The sequence below is a fragment of the Hemiscyllium ocellatum genome, chromosome 17 (assembly GCF_020745735.1).
Source record: "Hemiscyllium ocellatum isolate sHemOce1 chromosome 17, sHemOce1.pat.X.cur, whole genome shotgun sequence".
Taxonomy (NCBI): Eukaryota; Metazoa; Chordata; class Chondrichthyes; order Orectolobiformes; family Hemiscylliidae; genus Hemiscyllium; species Hemiscyllium ocellatum.
Window position 1 is genome coordinate 69,293,210 of NC_083417.1, and position 19,591 is coordinate 69,312,800.

Consider the following 19,591-nt stretch of genomic DNA (forward strand, 5'->3'; position numbering starts at 1 on the left):
TGTGATTCATTGAGAAGCTGGTCAAATGCTATGAAAATCGAAATGGGGTTTGAAATGCCTACTTGCAAAATAGACCTTACCCAGTCTGATGTGTGTGAGGTGGACCTGCTACCTACATCATTATAATGTGTTGGTGAAACTTGTAGGCACTGGGCCTAAAGCTAAGAACCTTGGGATCGTATTTAGCCCACCGTTTGTAAATGTTGTCTGTCCGTGACTATGTAAGCCCTTGCCACTCATTCATGTGACCTGGAGGCCCTTTGTCCTATTAAACAAGTAAGGCAAGGTCACCCTAGTCCCAGAGGAACACTGGGCTGCTCTCTCATTAGGGAGATGACAGATGGTGAGTTTAACCTGAGGATCATCACGCCTCAGGCAAGGGACAAAGTTGAGAGGCCTCCATCATCCCAGGAGCATCGTATGATTTGATCTAACACCAGGTTTGATCTTTAGTCTGTGCTGACAAGTGGTCTCAGCAATGGTAGCTAGTTGATTTCAGCATGACCAGGCTAAGGAGTATGGACTTTAGCCAAAGATTAAACTGCCAACCCCACCCCTACCCCCACCTCCACCAGGCCAATTCTGTCTGTTGAAGCCGCTGAAAGGTGCCTGGTTGTGAATGTCACCAGAGGCAACCATTGAGCTTTCTTTGATGTCCTCAGAGACAGTCAAATAAGCCAGTGCCAACCATTTTGCAGGCCCACAGATGCACAACAGACACTTGGCTATAATAGCTGGTCACCCCAAATCTTAATCCAAGCACGAGTCAAAAGCAAGAAAAATTTAGTTTGCCACTAGGAAGGAAAATGTGCCGAATATATGGTTAACTGATTTGTACAGTGATTTGTTTACTTATCGAGGGCTTTCAGTTGATGGAACGACAAAAAGAGCAAGGGCTGCTTTGTTCTGATTCATTTGCGGACTGTGTAGACTGAACTCTTTTCTTTTCCTCTTATTTTGTTATCCCAGGCTTTTCAAATGGAGTGAAACACACTGTCTGCCTGAATAACTGGCCAAACAGCAAAACCCAGAGAAGAAAAGCTGGCACAGTTTAGAAAGCAGATCACACTCGTCTCATTAGCTCTGCTGCACGTGGATGGGAGAAATGTTTTTCAGTCTTGATGTAATCTTTTGTCCGACACTGGATTAAACGAGCTGAATGGCATCGAAGAATATACAGAGGACTTGTGAGCAGACTGTGGTCTCATCTGCACGCCTTGATTTACCTCTCTCTTTTTGAGCACATTATCAATAGTCACCTTGGCAACAGCTCTCTCGCCAACATACCTCTTCAGGAAAATAAGATACATGCAAGAGATGCTATAAATTTCCGAAGCAGTGTTCTGGGCTCCGATTAATAACAGGCAAGACTTTTCAAGAGATTTGGTTCATAGTATGAGAGCAAATCAAACAGCAGTTTAACCGAATTAAACTAACATTGTTATCACGGAGACATCAAAGTACTTGCTTAATCTCAGAGGACTAAGGAACTTAGCAAATGAGCTGGCAGCTGGTTTGAGGGGTCTGATTCTGTCGAGATCGTTCCACAGGATGGTGGAGCTTTTTAACCGTCGCTATCTCAGACGAATGGAGACGCAGCAAAATCCTCAGCCGTGTTTGCAAAGAGGAGCAGAGAAGTAAGGAAAAGCAGAGCAGAAGCTGAACGTCTGACTGAAAGAGAAATTACCAGCAAGCAGTTTCTGTTGAGAATGTTTAACTGCTGCATGCCAGGGTTTACTGAAACAGCTGAAGCTTTTTCTGAAGGTCTCCAATTAAAGCGAAAAGCGCGCCTCCATTAAATGAGACAGGGCAGTTGACTTTTTTTTCTTGGCATTCTTCCACCTTTGACCTCTGCCCTTGCTGCTGAAGTCATTCAACGACACATGAGAGTTGATGACAAAAACTTCTTGCCTAACAGGACCCCCAAGCCCAAAGTACTACGGGTCTACAATGAAGTGCTCGCTGCGGGTATTTCTCCTTTCCCTTGTGCTACTTGTTGTGCTTCTTACTTCGCTGTTTTTCACCGATACGCTGACAGGCGTGACCAACATGGCTTACTTGGAGACCCAGGGTGGGGAAAATTCCCACCGGGTCAAGTTGGTGCCTAGTTACTTGGGTGTGCAGAGGTTGAGCAAGGGTCTTGTGGACCAGAAGACATGTGCCTGTGACCATTGTGTCGGTGATCTCGGTCTGTCGCAGTGGTTTGATGAGCACTTCGATCAGGACATTCTACCACTTTGGACGAAAGCAAACATGAAGCTGGATCCTGACGTGTACAACTGGTGGGTGGTGAGTATCTTTAAGAATGATTGACAGGTGAATGCTTTTCAAATGTTCTTCCCTCATCTCCTGAAGGTGCTGATTGATTCATCCATGGTGCCAACAACACATCAATCTCTCACCAAAATGGCCATTGTTTGTGTGTGAGCCGAGGCCGTTAGCGTCAATAAATCTATTTGAATGATGGAGGCACTTCAAACAACTGTGACCTCCTCTGGTCTTTCTATGCATTGGTAGTCACTGAATCCTGGGGTCATTCTAATAAATCTCTCCTGCCCCTACTCTAAACCTTTGATTTCTACACAAATGCATAATAATCAGAAGGCACAAATCTGGTTGATTCTACCCTCCACCATCCTAACACCCAATTTTGTGGGAACATTGAGGCTAATTCCATATCAGACATTACACCATTGGCTAAGATCATAAATTGGCAAATTAATACACTGAGAGATGGGAAGGATACCTGCTATTAACATAGAACATTACACACAGTACAGGCCCTTCGGCCCTCGATGTTGCGCCAATCTGTGAGACCAACCTAAAGCTCATCTAACCTACACTATTCCATTATCATCCAAAGGACATCATAATGTCACATTAGTGTGTTAGAAGATGCTCTCCTGAGGTTTTAGTTAAAGATACAGTGACAAAGTAAAAGAACATTATTTTCCTTCTGATTATGTTTATAGAATCCTTACATAGAAGAAGCAGGCCATTCTGCCCATCATCTCACTGAGGATTTGTTCTTCAGAGCCCTGCAGGTTCTTTCTTTTCATCTAAATGTCCAATTCCTTTTGGTAAAGTTACTACTCCAACTGCTTCTTTTACCGTTTCCAATCACAATAACCTGGTGTCAAAGAGATTTTCCTTACCTCAGATCATGTACTTTTACCCCTTATTTTAAATTTGCTGCTTATCAAACACTGCTGCTTGTGAAAACAGTTTCTCCTTACTTACTTGATTCAATCCCACAAAATTTTGTATACTTTGTTAATCATTTTAACATTTTATTACACTACTCTTAACCTTCTCTGCTCACTGGAGAATGTGTGACAGTTTTCGTGTTGTCTTCACATCACTGAAGTTATTGAAACCTGGTCTTATTCTAATCAGTCAGTCACCTCTGTACTTGCTCCAAGGTTTTGCCATCCTTTCTGGAGGGATATGTTCACTTAGAGTCATAGAGATGTACAGCATGGAAACAGACCCTTCGGTCCAACCCGTCCATGCTGACCAGATATCCCAACCCAATCTAGTCCCACCTGCCAGCACCCGGCCCATATCCCTCCAAACCCTTCCTATTCATATACCCATCCAAATGCCTCTTAAATGTTGCAATTGTGCCAGCCTCCACCACATCCTCTGACAGCTCATTCCACCCTCTGCATGAAAAAATTGCCCCTTAGGTCTCTTTTATATCTTTCCACTCTCACCCTAAACCTATACCCTCTAGTTCTGGACTCCCCAACCCCAGGGAAAAGACTTTGTCTATTTATCCTATCCATGGCCCTTATAATTTTGTAAACCTCTATAAGGTCATCCCTCAGCCTTCAACGCTCCAGGGAAAACAGCTCCAACCTGTTCAGCCTCTCCCTACAGCTCAAATCCTCCAACCCTGGCAACATCCTTGTAAATCTTTTCTGAACCCTTTCAAGTTTCCCAACATCTTTCCGATAGGAAGGAGACCAGAATTGAACACAATATTCTAACAGTGGCCTAACCAATGTCCTGTACAGCCGCAAAATGACCTCCCAACCTCCTGTACTCAATATTCTGACCAATAAAGTAAAGCATACCAAACGCCTTCTTCACTATCCTATCTACCTGCGACTCCACTTTCAAGGAGCTATGAACCTGCACTCCAAGATCCCTTTGTTCAGCAACACTCCCTAGGACCTTACCATTAAGTGTATAAGTCCTGCTAAGATTTGCTTTCCCAAAATGCAGCACCTCGCATTTATCTGAATTAAACTCCATCTGCCACTTCTCAGCACATTGATCCTATTGTAATCTGAGATAACGCTCTTCGTCCACTACACCTCCAATTTTGGTGTCATCTGCAAACTTACTAACTGTACCTCTCATTCTCGCATCCAAATCATTTATGTAAATGACAAAAAGTAGAGGGCCCAGCACCGATCCTTGTGCACTCCACTGGTCACAGGCTTCCAGTCTGAAAAACACCCTCCACCACCACTCTCTGTCTTCTACCTTTAAGCCAGTTCTGTATCCAAATGGCTAGTTCTCCCTGTATTCCAGGAGATCTAACCTTGCTAATCCATCTCCCATGGGGATCCTTGTCAAACGCCTTACTGAAGTCCATATAGATCACATCTACTGCTCTCCCCTCATCAATCTTCTTTGTTACTTCTTCAAAAAACTCAATCAAGTTTGTGAGACATGATTTCCAATGCATAAAGCCATGTTGACTATCCCGAATCAGTCCTTGCCTTTCCAAACATATGTACATCCTGTCCCTCAGGATTCCCTCCAACAACTTGCCCACCACCGAGGTCAGGCTCACTGGTCTATAGTTCCCTGGCTTGTCCTTACCACCTTTCTTAAGCAATGGCACCACGTTTGCCAACCTCCAGTTTTTCGGCACCTCACCTGTGACTATCGATGATACAAATATCTCAGCAAGAGGCCCAGCAATCGCTTCTCTAGCTTCCCACAGAGTTCTCGGGTCACCTGATCAGGTCCTGGGGATTTATCCACCTTTAACCGTTTCAAGACATCCAATCTCTGTAATCTGGACATTTTGCAAGATGTCAACTTCTATTTCCCCACAGTCTATATCTTCCATATCCTTTTCCACAGTATGTTCTCACTGATGTTCTGCCAGTGATTTATAACCTGTTCCATCCTATTCTCTGTACCTCTTTAGAAAGTTAGTCATCCTTTAGTCCTTATAATGGATTTATTAACTATCCTGCCAATTCCAATGATACAAGTGCATAAATTTCTAGGCCTAATCCCTATACATCAGTTAAAATTGTCACGATTAGACCTAGGGTTGCTTGATGTTGAAAACAGATACTAAAGGCCTCACTATTCCCAGCACTGACAGCCCCTAGCTCATTAGTTTAATCAAAGACAGAACATGTAAGATAGTAGTTATCAAATGCCTGAAGTAAATATTTACAAGGATGTTGCCAGGGTTTGGAGAGTTTGAGCTATTGGGAGAGGCTGTATAGGCTTGGGCTATTTTCCCTGGAGCTTCAGAAGCCAAGGGGTAACGTTATAGAGGTTTATAATATCATGAGAGGCATGGATAGTGTGCACAGACAAGGTCTTTTCCCTGGGGTTGGTGCGTCTAGAACTGGAGAGCATAGGTTTAGGGTGAGAGGGGAAAGATGTGAAAGGGACCTGAGGGGCAACCTTTTTCACACAGAGGGTGGCACATGTATGAAATGAGCTGCCAGAGGAAGTGGTAGAGGCTGATACAATTACAACTTTAAAAGGCATCTGGATGGGTTTATGAATAGCAAGGGTTCAGGGGAATATGGGCCAAATGCTGGCAAATGGACGAGACTAGATTAATTTAGGATATCTGGTCAGCATGGACAAGTTGGACTGAAGGGTCTGTTTCGATGCTGTTACTTTGACTTTAGTAGCAGTGGGTGTGGGAATGTAGGTTCACCCTACCCGTGTATCTCAGAGTTGATGGGAACGGCACAAAATAAATTACAACAGCTTTTAAGCCCTATTGAGCAGATATGCTTTGAAAAGCTTAAGTGGAGCAGATAACCAGAGTGAAAGAATCAGTGGGAGAGATTGTTTTGAATAGGAGTGTATCTTTGCAGGGTCATGTGATCTGAAGTCTGCATCATTTGCCGTTTGTTCTGTTATGGTTTTAAGTTGGTATGCATGAAATGTAGGAATCAGTGGTAAAATTGGTATAAATGTTGTGAGCAAACCACTGTTTACTGTTGTTAGGCTGAAGATATCAAGCAAGGTGTCTCTGTTTTCAGTAAGTCATGAGCTCAACAATAAAGTTATTGTTGTGGTTCTGCTCGCCGAGCTGGAAGTTTTTGCTGCAAACGTTTCGTTCCCTGGCTAGGGAACATCATCAGTGCTGTTGGAGCCTCGTGTGAAGCGCTGCTTTGATGTTTCTTCCGGTATTTATATTGGTTTGTTCTTGCCGCTTCCGGATACCCGAGCTACAAATCTTCAATCAGATTTTAAATAAAGTTATAATCTATTAATGTGGAATTGAAATGTCTGATTTAATTGAATAATTACATTGGATTATGCAACATGAACATGGTAAAAACAAAAAGCTAATTCTGTGGTTGCTGCACAGACTGTTTAAACTTTAAACTAAAAATAGAAAGGGAAAGGAGTCAGACAATGAGCAGTATAGACCAGAGAGATCCAAGTTTTGATACCTGATTTGTGTATGAAGTCAGTATTAATTGGTCTCTACCTAAACACATGTTCTTGGGTGGAAATACCCAGGATTACCAACAATATATGAACAGAATTAGGGTATTCTTCCACCCAATGCACACTGCTATTAAACATTCCCCAATCTTTCCTCATCAAAGTTTAATGTCATAGTCTTTTTGTTTTCTTCTCCCTCAAGTGCTTGTCTAGTTTCCCCTTAAACACCATTCACTTCGACCACTCCCCTATGGTTCAATCCTCACCAATCTTTGAGCTTCTTCTGAATTCCCTATTGAATTTGCTGGTGACTATCTAATATAATTATGTTCTTCCCCACAAGTGGAAATGTTCTCTGATGCTGTGAGGCAGCAGTGCTAACCACTGAGCCACCCTCAGGTTAGAGCAGATGTTGGGAGAACATTCCACTTGTTGGCAATCCTGGGTTTGATTCCATTCTCAGGCGACTGTCTGTGTGGAGTTTGCACATTCTCCCTGTTTCTGCCTGGGTTTTCTCCGGGTGCTCCGGTTTTCTCCCACAGTCCAAAGTCGTGCAGGTTGCATAAATTGACTGTGGGAAATGCAGGGTTACAGGGATAGAATAGGCAGATGAGTCTAGGTGGGATGTTGTTTGGAGAGTCATTGTGGATTTAATGGGCCAAATGTCCTGCTTCTATGAACAAAATTTGTCATAAATGTATTTTATTAGATTATTAGGTCACCCCCTTAGCTTTCTCTTTTCAAGAACAGAGAGATCCAGCCGATGTATCTTTTCCTGATATTGTCTTTGTAAACCTTCTCTGGATCTCATCCAGTGCTTCTTTATCCTTTTACTAATATGGCAAACAGAACTGCACACTATACTCTTGTGGGGGGGTCGCAAAAAAGTTCAGTGCAGGTTTAACTTTCCTACTTTTCAATACTATTCCACTAGAACAAGTCTTGTGCTTGGTTTGCTGCTTTTTTTTTAAATGTCCTTTTATTTTGAACAGAATTACACCTGTGCAGTCAAATAGCCATGCCAGAACTCAGTGTTGAGGCTTACCCCTGAACTACAAGTTACTGAATGACTATTGGCACCTATTACAAAATGCCTGGTGATCCCTATCAATTCAGATCATCCGAAGAGGGAAAAAGTATGAGGTAGAAATAATGAACTTTGAGGATAAAGAGGTGGCACATGGCATGCTGTTTGATATATCATGGTTCAAACACAAAAAAAGGTGATATAATTGATGGAGCCGTAGCAACGAGCCTATTTCTTCCATTCCTATAGAACAGTTTTATGTTCTGTTGTCCTTGCTGTTTCCAGTTGCCATCATGTTTCAAACTTGGATTTTGGAAAAGGGGTGCCCTTTTGTTGCAGGATTATACATTGAAACGACAGTCTATTTGGAGAAAGTCAGCGATCATTCCAGTTTGACAGCTTGTGTCTGACCAGTGTCGGGCTCTTTGAGGAGTCCATAGATTAATAGATAAATTGGCGCAGTGGTAGTGTCTCTACCCTTGGACTGGGAGGCCCAGGTTTGAGTCCCACCTGTTCCAGCAGTATGCAATAGCAACTCTGAATAGGTTGGTTATTAAAAAAAGGTTAAAATGTGTATTAGATATTACTTACACGATTTCAGAAAGGTATCTCAGGATGGGGTGTGGGTGGAAATCATTGAATTTGATGTTGTTGTACCAGAATGTATAATTTTACAAGTGGTTTAGAAAACAAAATATTGTCTAAAGTTTCTCGATCATATAAAGTCATAGAGATATACAGCACTGAAACAGGCCCTTCGGTTTAACTAGCCAATACCAACCAGATATCCCAAATTAATTGAGTCCCATTTACCAGCATTTGGCCCATAGCCCTCTAAATGCTTCCTATTCATATACCCACAAAGATGCCTTTTAAATGTAATTGTACCAGCCTCCACAACTTCCTCTGGCAGCTCACTCTGGACACACACCACCCTCTGCGTGATAAAGCTACCCATCAGGTCCCTTTTAAATCTTTCTTCTCTCATCTTAAACCTATGAGCTTGTAAATGTGTTCGCACCATTGGCCACTATAACCAATGTGTGCAAGTTCAAAGGGAATTGAACAAGTTACATTCAGAGGCCGATCGAATTCAGCACCAATAAATGAGAACTCCTTCTGGACCACTACTGACCTGTCTTGCCACCTTCAGGGTACAATGCACCTGAACTCCCAGATCTCTCTGTACATCAATTTTCCTCAGGGCTTTTCCATTTACTGTATAGTTCGCCCTTGAATTGGATCTTCCAAAATGCATCACCTCACATTTGCCCAGATTGAACTCCATCTGCCATTTCTCTACCCAACTCTCCAATCTATCTATCTTCTGCTGCATTCTCTAACAATCCCCTTCACTATCTGCTTGCTACTCTATCAATCTTAGTGCTATCTGCAAACTTGCTAATCAGACCACCCATACCTTTCTTTCAGATCATTTATGTATACCAGAAACAACAATGGTCCCAACACGGACCCCTGTGGAACACCATTTTGAGAAACTCCCTTCCACTGCTACTTGTTGTCTCTTGCTTTATCCATCTAGGTAGTATACCCTGGACCCCATGTGACTTTACTGCGTTTTGGAAAAACAAACCAGAGCAGGACTTACACACTTAATGGTAAGGTCCTGGGGAGTGTTGCTGAACAAAGAGACTTTGGAGTGCAGGTTCATAGTTCCTTGAAAGTAGAGTCACAGATAGATAGGCAGGTGAAGGAAGTGTTTGGTATGCTTTCCTTTATTGGTCAGAGCATTGAGTAGAGGAGTTGGGAAGTCATTTAGTGGCTGTACAGGACGTTGGTTAGGACACTTTTGGAATATTGCATGCAATTCTGGTCCCCTTCCTATCTGAAAGATGTTGTGAAACTTGAAAGGATTCATAAAAGATTTACAAGAATGTTGCCAGGGTTGGAGGATTTGATCTATAGGGAGAGGCTGAATAGGCTGGCGCTGTTTTCCCTGGCGTGTCAAAGGCTGAGGGGTGACCTTATAGAGGTTTATAAAATCATGAGGGGCATGGATAGGACAAAGTAGACATAAATAGACAAAGTCTTTTCCCCGTGGTGGTGGAGTCCAGAACTAGAGGGCGTAGATTTAGGATGAGAGGGGAAAGATATTTTCATGCAGAGGGTGGTTTGTGTATGGAATGAGCTGCCAGAGGAAGTAGTGGAGACTAGTATAATTACAACATTTAAAAGACATCTGGATGGGTATATGAGTAGGAAGGGTTTAGAGGGATATGGGCTAAGTGCTGGCAAATGGGACTAGATTAAATAAGGATAACTGGTCGGGATGGACGAGTTGAACCGAAGGGTCTGTTTCCGTGCTGCACATCTCTATAACTCCTGAGTTTTGTTAGAACTGAAACCGTGAATTACACTTTATTCCATAATTTGCAGGTGAGAGCCAGCACCATGTGAAATAACGTTTTGGTCAGAAGAGCAAATAAACTTGATGGGATAATGCTTATAAGCCAATGTGGTGATAATGAAATTCTATTTATCTTGGTGGGACTACATCTAGATGACTGGTCATCACTATTTTACTCAGAGGGCATAGTATTATTGGAGGGAATCCAGAGTACAAGATAGACAGACAGACTGACTTATAGACATTCCAGGAATTCCACTGACCGGTTATAATCATTTGAGATTTAACATCACGCGAAGGGCGCACACTGCTTGTGATGTGTGAACAGGACAATGACTTCAGGCCAAAGGTTTCTGTCTAAGATGCACAGCTCCATCATTATCTTCCTAAAAGTGACATTCTGCTGTCAACCTCAGCACTAAAAAAAAAGTGCACTGAAAGATGTGGTCACACCAAGTTGCTGTATTTGTGTGATCAGTATGAACTAAACTCACCACAGAGATTTATATTGACACTGATTTATATTTAAGTAACATTTGACCAGTTTAATAACTGTTAATTACGTTCAAACAACCTCTCTGGAACTGAAAGTTAACTGTTACAAGTCTCCTTCAGGTTTAAATTAGTGATGGAGGTTTTAAAATGTGAATTATTGATATTTATTATACTAACTTTTCCTATGTAGCTATCTTATTCAAGTATTTCTGTCTCTGTATTTTACATTTTTTGCCTGATCTGACAATGAATTCATCTGCTTTAATTTAGATTTGCTTTGCAGTCCTCCATCATTCTGATTATTTAGGAAGATGCATAGGTTGAGTGCCCTGTTCACTCAGATCATAGATGCCCCATTTTCCTCATTGCCACATTATTTGCTGCATTTTTAGCAGCTCACCACACAAAGGGTTTGCATGCCTGAATCCACAAGGGCAAGTCTAGCTAATGGCAGGCATTGCGTGATGTCCTGCTCAGTGTAAAAAATGAGGTCTGCAGATGCTGGAGATCACAGCTGCAAATGTGTTGCTGGTCAAAGCACAGCAGGTTAGGCAGCATCTCAGGAATAGAGAATTCGACGTTTCGAGCATAAGCCCTTCATCAGGAATAAGAGAGAGAGAGCCAAGCCGGCTGAGATAAAAGGTAGGGAGAGGGACTCACTGAAATCCTTGTAGAGGGAGGAAGAGAGCTTCTTCAAGGAAGGCATCCTTGTAAGAGGATTCGCAGTAGGTTAAAATCTTCGAGCTCTCTCTCTCTTATTCCTGATGAAGGGCTTATGCTCAAAACGTCGAATTCTCTATTCCTGAGATGCTGCCTAACCTGCTGTGCTTTGACCAGCAACACATTTGCAGCTGTGATCTCCAGCATCTGCAGACCTCATTTTTTACTCGAAGATTTTAACCTACTGCGAATCCTCTTACAAGGATGCCTTCCTTGAAGAAGCTCTCTTCCTCCCTCTACAAGGATTTCAGTGAGTCCCTCTCCCTACCTTTTATCTCAGCCGGCTTGGCTCTCTCTCTCTTATTCCTGATGAAGGGCTTATGCTCGAAACGTCGAATTCTCTATTCCTGAGATGCTGCCTAACCTGCTGTGCTTTGACCAGCAACACATTTGCAGCTGTGATGTCCTGCTCAGTAAATAAAGGTCCATCAGGCCAAGTGGAAACTTACCCAAGAGAATGCTTCATCATTGCTGAACTGAATGTTCCAATCATGCCAGTTTCTAACAAGCTCATTTGCAGTTCGGAAGCATGTCATCAATCTGATTGTTCCGTAACAGGGCTTTGGGCCAACTCCAGTGAAATCAGACTGAATGGAAGAAGGATGTGATGGACTTCTTTTGATACAGTTATGAGTTGTTTTTTGGGAGCAATGTGACTATTTCCACAGTAACCACTCTTCAATCCTTTAGGGTGATATATATATATAATATGTGTTCCATGGCAACAACATCATAGAATAATGTACCTGTCATCCCTTGAAACTAATTCCCGTAATAAAGATTATTAGTAAAATTACATAATGAAGTAGTTTGGGTCCCCTTTCTTCATCAGTTTCCATCATGACTCTGTTCCAGGATCATGTATAGAATAAACCAGGAGAGTTACTTCTTATTTTCTTCATAAATATGACACGTTTAATAGGAATATATAAAGGCAAAACAATGACATGCTTTGGAGAGAGAGACTAGAATTAAATGGGTCATTCGCCGGTTAGCAGCCTGTGACTGATGAGATACACCAAAGAGCAGGTGTTCACAGTCTGGATCAGTCATTTGGTTGTGAGGACCAAAGGGCTGTTGTGGGCACAGTGGTAATGTCCTTACCCCTGAGCCAGGAAACTTGGGTTCAAGTCCCACCTGCTCCAGAGGTGTGTGATAACATCTCTGAACAGATTGATGAGGAAAATAGGTGGGCAAAAAAATAGATGGGTGGTAATATCCCTCCCCCGGATCCAGGAGATCTGTGTTCAAATCCTACCTACTCCAGAGGTGTATAATAACTTCTCTGAACAGTTTAATTGGGAAAAATATAGAATTGGGGATCATATGTAATACTTCTAATTTCATCAGTGACACAGTTTGTTGAGAATATGTGGCACTCAAGGGGGCATTGGATGATTATTGGGAAAGAAAGGATGTGCGGGATATGGAGAAAAGGCTGAAGGTCGGCACTTGATAATAGAATCAGTGCAGGCATGATGGGCCAAATAGCCTCCTCCTTTTTAATAGTTATGTGATATCTTCTGAGGGTCAGCTTGGATGGGTTTTCTGGGGGTGGAAGAAGTGACTTTGGGGGTTTTGCAAAAGGTGGTAAAGACCAAGCTGCTGGTATTTGGGGACAATCTGGAGTTGGAACTGCCTCCTTCGGTGAAAAAAGAGAAATAATTCCAGCAATAGCTCAGCATTTAAATTTGCTGGGAACGCCATCAGAATTTTTGGAGATGGCTAAAATTCAATTGAAATGTAACAGCTTGAGTTAGAGGCAGAAGACAAGGAAAGGACAACAGAAATGAAACAGTTTGAATTACGATTAAAAACAGAGGAAAGTGAGACAGAAAAGGAGAGGAAGGAAAGGAAGAAAGAGAGGAAGTTTGAACTTCAGAAATTGGCACTTAGACAGGAAAGTCAGCTTAAAGGGATGGGGATGAAGGCTGAACGTAAGCTTAGTGAGAAAAAAGCTTAGTGAAGAGAGTAAGGATGAGCAAACTCATGCTAGCCAAAAGCCTATTGAGGATCTGTTTAAATATATTCACTCATTGTCAAGACTTGACTGAGAAACGGAGGCAGGAGTAAAACAGACCGAAACAGAATGTAGTAGAGCATGTTTGCATGATTATAATCGAGGTGTAATGTATGTGGGTGTTGTAGTCAAAGAGGATAGTGCTGGAAAATCAAAGAGTGTGATGCTGGAAAAGCAGAGCCAGTCAGGCAACATCCGAAGAGCAGGAGAACGGATGGTTTGCGCAGATGTTTTTCATCAGGAATGAGGCTTGTGGCCCAAGGGAGCTGACAGATAATTGGGAGGGGGGGTGGGGGGGGAAGCTGGGAATGCAATAGGTAGATGAAGTTCGGGGTGATGGTGATAGGTCAGAGCAGAGGGTGGAGCATTAGGTAGGAAGGAAGATGGACAGGCAGGACAGTTAAAGCGGGCGGTGGCAAATTGAAACGTTGGATCTGGGATAAGGTGGGGGAAGAGGAATTGAGGGAACTGGTGAAATCTACATTGATCCTGTGTGGTTGGAGGGTCCCAAGGCAGAAGATGAGGCGTTCTTCCTCCAAGAGTCAGGTGGCAATGGTTTGGCAGTGGAGGAGGCCCAGGACCTGCATGTTCTTGGTGGAGTGGGGGTGGGGGAGGTAAAGTGTTCGGCCACAGGATGGTGGGGTTGTTGAGTGCATGTGTCCCAGAGATGTTCTCTAAAACATTCTGCAAATTGCCGTCCTGTCTCTTCAATGTAGAGGAAACCTCATCAGGAGCAACGGACACAGTAGATGACGTGTGTGGGAGTACAAGTAAATCATTGTCAGATATGAAAGGATCCTAAGGGGAGGTATGGGGACAGGTTTGCACTTCTTCCTGTGGCAGGGAACGTGTCAGGAGTGATGGGTTGGTTGGTGGTGAGCGTGGATCTAACAAAAGGAGTCTCAGAAGAAACGGTTTCTCTGGAATGCAGATCCTCCAGAATACCAAACACTTTAACTCCCCTTCCCATTCCACCAAGAACATGCAAGTCCTGGGCCTCCTCCGCTGCCAAACCCTTGCTACCCAACGCCTGGAGGAAGAATACCCCAATCTTCCACCTGGGGACCCTCCACCTACACAGGATCAATGTGGACTTCACCAGTTTCCTCAGTTCTCCTCTCTCCACCTTATCCCAGATTCAACCTTCCAACTCTGCACTGCCCTCTTGAATGGTCCTACCTGTACATCTTCCTTCCCATCTATCTTCTCCAACCTATCACATTCACCCCTACAAATTGCATTCCCAGCTACCTCCTGCCCCACTCCTCTCCCATTTATCTCTCAGCCCCCTTGGGCCACAAGCCTTATTCCTGATGAAGGGTTCATGCTTGAAACATGGATTTTCCTGCTTCTTGGATGCTGCTTGACCTGCTGTGCTTTTTCAGCACCACACTCTTCGACTCTGATCTCCAGCATCTGCAGTCCTCACTTTTTCCATATGGGTGTTGTCATGTACTAGCAATTTAAGATTAAATGGCTTTAAAATGAAGCCATCTTTGGATATTGATGGTTCATTTCTTTGTTTGGGGGAGGAGTGACAATGATGCTCCTTTAACAAGGTTCTGTTGTCCATGGTTTTTTTTTCAGCGGGGTCATAAATGCAGAGATTCCGAAAGGTCTGGGTTTTAGGACCATTTTGACTTTAGCTAACAGATACTGTCTCAGGCAAAAGACTTTCAGGTTTTAAAACAACACTTGTGCAGTGAAAGGGGAGTGCTCGGTTCTCCCAGCTCAGCTTTGCTTTGGTTTAGTTGGGGCTCAGAGCTGCTAGTCAGTTTTTTGAGGCCTGCTGGTATATGGAAGAAGGTATTCCATGCTGAATCTCTCTGCCATCTCTCTCTCTTGCTTTCCTGTAAGAACCTGGGTTTGATTTTTCCTTTTTTCGCCAAGTGGTGTTTATGGGGTTTGTTGCAAGTATTTGAAACAGCATCATTATGGTGGGATAATCTGTTGGGTTTTCAGATAGGTTAAGTTATTCTAAATTCTGTTCTGTTTTGTTTGTGTTTCTTTTGGTAATCTTAGAAATAAATTCTGTTTTGTTTAAAACTAAGTGTTTGGGGCAGCAGCATCCCTCCTGGAATATCCACTGTGCCCCTGCTCAAAATAACTGGCAAAGTTAGAATCTGGGCTACTTTCTTGAAATATTTTGAGTGGGTTCAGGCCTATTCCATAACACTGATCGTCAAAGAACTAACAGATTTGTGAGGCATCCTCTTCCATGCACAAAGCCACGCTGACTACTTTTTGTCAGATCCTGTCTTTCCAAATGCATGTACATCTTATCTCAGAATCTTCTCAAGTAACTTCCCTACCAAAGATGTTAGGCTTACTGGTCCATAGTTCCCAGGTTTTACTTTGCAGCCCTTCTTGAAAGGGTGCAACATTTGCTACCCTCCAGAGATCACAGCTGAAAATGTGTTGCTGGTTAAAGCACAGCAGGTCAGGCAGCATCTCAGGAATAGGGAATTCGACGTTTCGAGCATAAGCCCTTCATCAGGCAATTTCTTCTCTAGCCTCTTAGACCACAAGACATAGGAGTGGAAGTAAGGCTATTTGGTCCTTCGACTCCACTCCACCATTCAATCATCGCTGATCGGCATTACACTGCCACTTACTCGCACTCTCCCCGTATCCCTTAATTCCTTGCGAGATTAAGAATTTATCAATCTCTGCCTTGAAAACATTTAACGCCCCTGCCACCACTGCACTCTTGCAGGGTTCTTGGATATATCTGATCAGGACCAGGAGTTTTATCCACCCTCATACATTCTAATACATCCAACACCACCTCTACTATGATATGGATTGACCCCAAGATATGACCATTAACTTCCCCAAGTTCCCAAGTCTTTATGCCTTTCTCCACGATGAACACAGAGGAGAAATATTTATTGAGGGCCTCCCCATCTCCTGCGGTTCTACACATGTGTGTCCATTTTAGTCCAAAACAGATCCTACTCTCTTTCTAGTTACCCGTAACATCAAGGGGGTTTGGGAATAGCTAAGGAAAGTGGTATTAAGGCAGACTTGGGGGACTGAGGAGCCCCCACCTATGTTTCTAATGGAATAGTAGGAGAAAACGTAAGTAATAGAGTACAGTGGATATAACACGGTTGTTTTCTGTTGCCCTCCCAAGACCAGCACCAGTAAACACAATGATGATGGCCTGTACTATGACTGTAATCTATTTCTTTATTTATCACTTAGTCAGTTTAACATGACAGCAATAAAATTGTGTCACATTACAACGCAAAGCTGCTTCAGGTTCACTACTGATACCTAGGTAAGACCTGCTGGCCCGGCTTCAGACTCTCAGCTGGGACTGTCCTCTTTCTCTGAACTCCGAGCTCCGGCTCCTGCGATGCTTGCACTGATGATGCCTTCAAAACACTTCTCTTTATGTTTTCTCCAGTAAGTTCAATTTCTGCCCAGGACTGAAAGGTTTAAAAGGGGACCTAAGGGGCAACTTTTTCACGCAGAGGGTGGTGCGTATATGAAATGAGCTGCCAGAGGAAGTGGTGGAGGCTGGTACAATTACAACATTTAAAAGGCATCTCGATGGGTTTATGAATAGGAAGGATTTAAGAGGGATATGAGCCAAATGCTGGCAAATGGGCCTCAATTATGTTAGAATATCTGGTCAGCATGGACAAGTTAGACCAAAGGGTCTGTTTCCGTTGTGTGACTCTTAGGATCATCCATCCAAAGATCATATGGACAAGATACATGTGTTGCCTTTTCCTTGGTCTGTCTTTAACCAGTTTCTGGTTCTGCCTTGCACTGGAGGCTATTTTTCCAGTGATGTTAGCCACTTTTTCCAATCATGCTTGTACAGACCAAACACTTAACCATTCAGGTACAATGCAGGATTAAGATGCAGTGAAGAAACGTTTTTAAATAAGGTTATTCTGGAATAGCACCATTGAGGGTCTACTAGCAGCAGATTGAGCAGAATTTAATGCCTCCCTCCATCTCAGCAATGGCAAGAGAGAATTTAATCAAGCAGGAGGGGCGAGCAAGAGGCCTTGCCTCCTGAATACTAATTGAGGTCCTGATGTGGATAGTTAATGCCCATTTACGGGCCTCGTCTCACTGTCACTGCTCATCGACTGTAGGAGTGAATCCTGTCTTGATTTGCCCATTTCCAGAGAGGGCACTCCCTTGTTCAAAGGCTCTGCCTTCCTTAATGAGGGACCTGGCTTCGGGAAGTGGTGACCTGTTGAGCGTCCCTCCCAGCCAGCAACCTACCCGTCCTAGTGACATCCATCATGTGGTCTGAAACCCTTAGTAATTCCAGGCCTGCACTGGCAACACCCTTCAGTTTTCGTAGCACTGGCTGACATTGGCAGTCAGGATCCTAAGTCCTGAGGAAGGCCCATTACAGGCCAGTTAAAATGCCCAATGTGCGCTTAATTCCCCCAGTGGAGGCAACTGACTAATTACCTTATGACAAAATATATCCCAGATCCAGCTCCATCTCTGGGTTAACTGCTTTGAACTGTGGGAACACATTCTCAAACATTAAGTCAGCAATGTCCCAGCTAGCAGCTTTATCTTACTGCACAAAATCTCCCCTGTTTGTTCAGTTTGTTGTGCCACATGGTTCAATTAGTATAAAAACTCTGCAAGGAAAATCTGGTTCACATTTGAACAGGAAACCAGCATTTGATCAGCAGGAGTTCACTGTTCTTCTAACAGATTGTGGGTTGTCTCAACGATAATGGTTCTGTGTATATGAATCAAATAGATCACAACAGTGCACCAGAAAACAATGCAAAACTTTCTGTGGTAACAATGTGTTAATCGTTAGGGTTGAAGTTAGGGAAAGTAAACGCTTTTTAAATTAGGCCTACTTCATTGGAGAAAACAGGGTAAAAGACTATGTGGTCGATTCACATTCTCACCATGATGTGGAAAGAAAACAGATACTTGGCAAAAAGCCAAAAGGAACAATTAAATCATGAGCTCAAATGAGAAGAGGAAATATCTCATGAGTGGTGAGGAGAAGATGTAATGAAATGTGCTCATCAAATGTTGTAAGACACTCAGACAAAGTAAATGACAATCTTTCATCAACCATGTGGTTAGCTCAGTGAATAGCACTGCTGCCTCGCAATGCCAGGGCCCCGGGTTTGTTTCCGCCCTCAGGAGACTGTGTGGAGTTTGCACATTCTCCCCGTGTCTGCATAGGTTTCCTCTGGGTGCTCTGGTTTCCTCCCACAGTTCAAAGATATGCAGGTTAGGTGGATTGGCCATGCTAAAATTGTTCATCGTGTCCAGGAGTGTGTAGGTGAGGTGAATTAGCCATGGGAAATGCAAGATTACAGGAGAGGGTAAGGTTGTGATTCTGTTTGGAGAATTTGGGCCAAATGGCCTGTTTCCACACTGTAGGGATTCTTTGATAAAGTTGAGGTAATGTAAAACCAAGCTCAAACCTATGCTCACTGATTGACATTGGCGTCTTGTTAAATTCTCATACTCATTTCTAAATTATCTTATGGACTTGCTTCTCCTTATCTTTGTAACCTGTTGCAGCCCTACCAACCTCCTGGATAACAGTACTCGTTGAATTTTGACCTCTCAAGCATCTTTTGTGTCCTTCCTGGAAGTAAAGCAACCAAATGTGGATCCATTTCAACACTGGAATCTTAGTTGTGACAGTGCGTTGCACGCACTGATAACTCCTAGAAGATGGGAAATGGCTGATCAGAGTACCCTTGTGTCCTGCATCTCATTATTTCCAATAGGCAAATGCAGAGCAGTAACATCACAAGTGAATAACTCTGTCTCTCTGGGTTAGAAGGAACAATCAATAATTGATGAAATATGCACAAGGTCACAGAGAATACACCAAACGGTGAGTTAATGTCACTTGTACATTTTTAAATGGTCTGCACAGAACCAAGGATTGCTGTCTTTTGGCAGTACCCTTTTGAAAGAGACAGAGGAGATGGTTGTGAAAAGGTGATCACTGTTGAAAATATTGCCTTTTATTCCCCACCCAAACTCTTCCTGCCCGGCTGCGTGGGTTCAGTTAATGACTATGTCTTCAGTTAGCTGGTTTGCAAGTTTTGGAATTCCCTCTCTACAGCTCTATCTCACTCTCCTCCTTAAGACACCAAATAAAACCCACCCGTTTGATCTTTTGATTTTTTTGTTTTAGTTTGTGAAGCACCAGGGGACATTTTATTAGATTAAAGATACAATATAAAGACCTTGGATTGCAAGTTCATAGCTCCTTACAAGTGGAGTCGCAGGTAGATAGGATAATGAAGAAGGCATTTGGTATGCT

General features: G+C 43.0%; 1 protein-coding gene across 3 annotated transcripts in view; it reads left to right on the forward strand.

Moving 5' to 3' along the window:
- The window catches only part of st3gal2 (ST3 beta-galactoside alpha-2,3-sialyltransferase 2), a 352,750-nt gene that overhangs the window by 209,748 nt on the left and 123,411 nt on the right, over positions 1-19,591 (forward strand). For all 3 annotated transcript variants that reach the window (XM_060838280.1, XM_060838281.1, XM_060838283.1), the window contains one exon: positions 970-2,289. In XM_060838280.1, coding sequence (XP_060694263.1) covers positions 1,894-2,289 — 396 coding nt within the window. In that variant the 5' untranslated portion in view covers positions 970-1,893. The remainder of the gene's footprint in view (positions 1-969; positions 2,290-19,591) is intronic.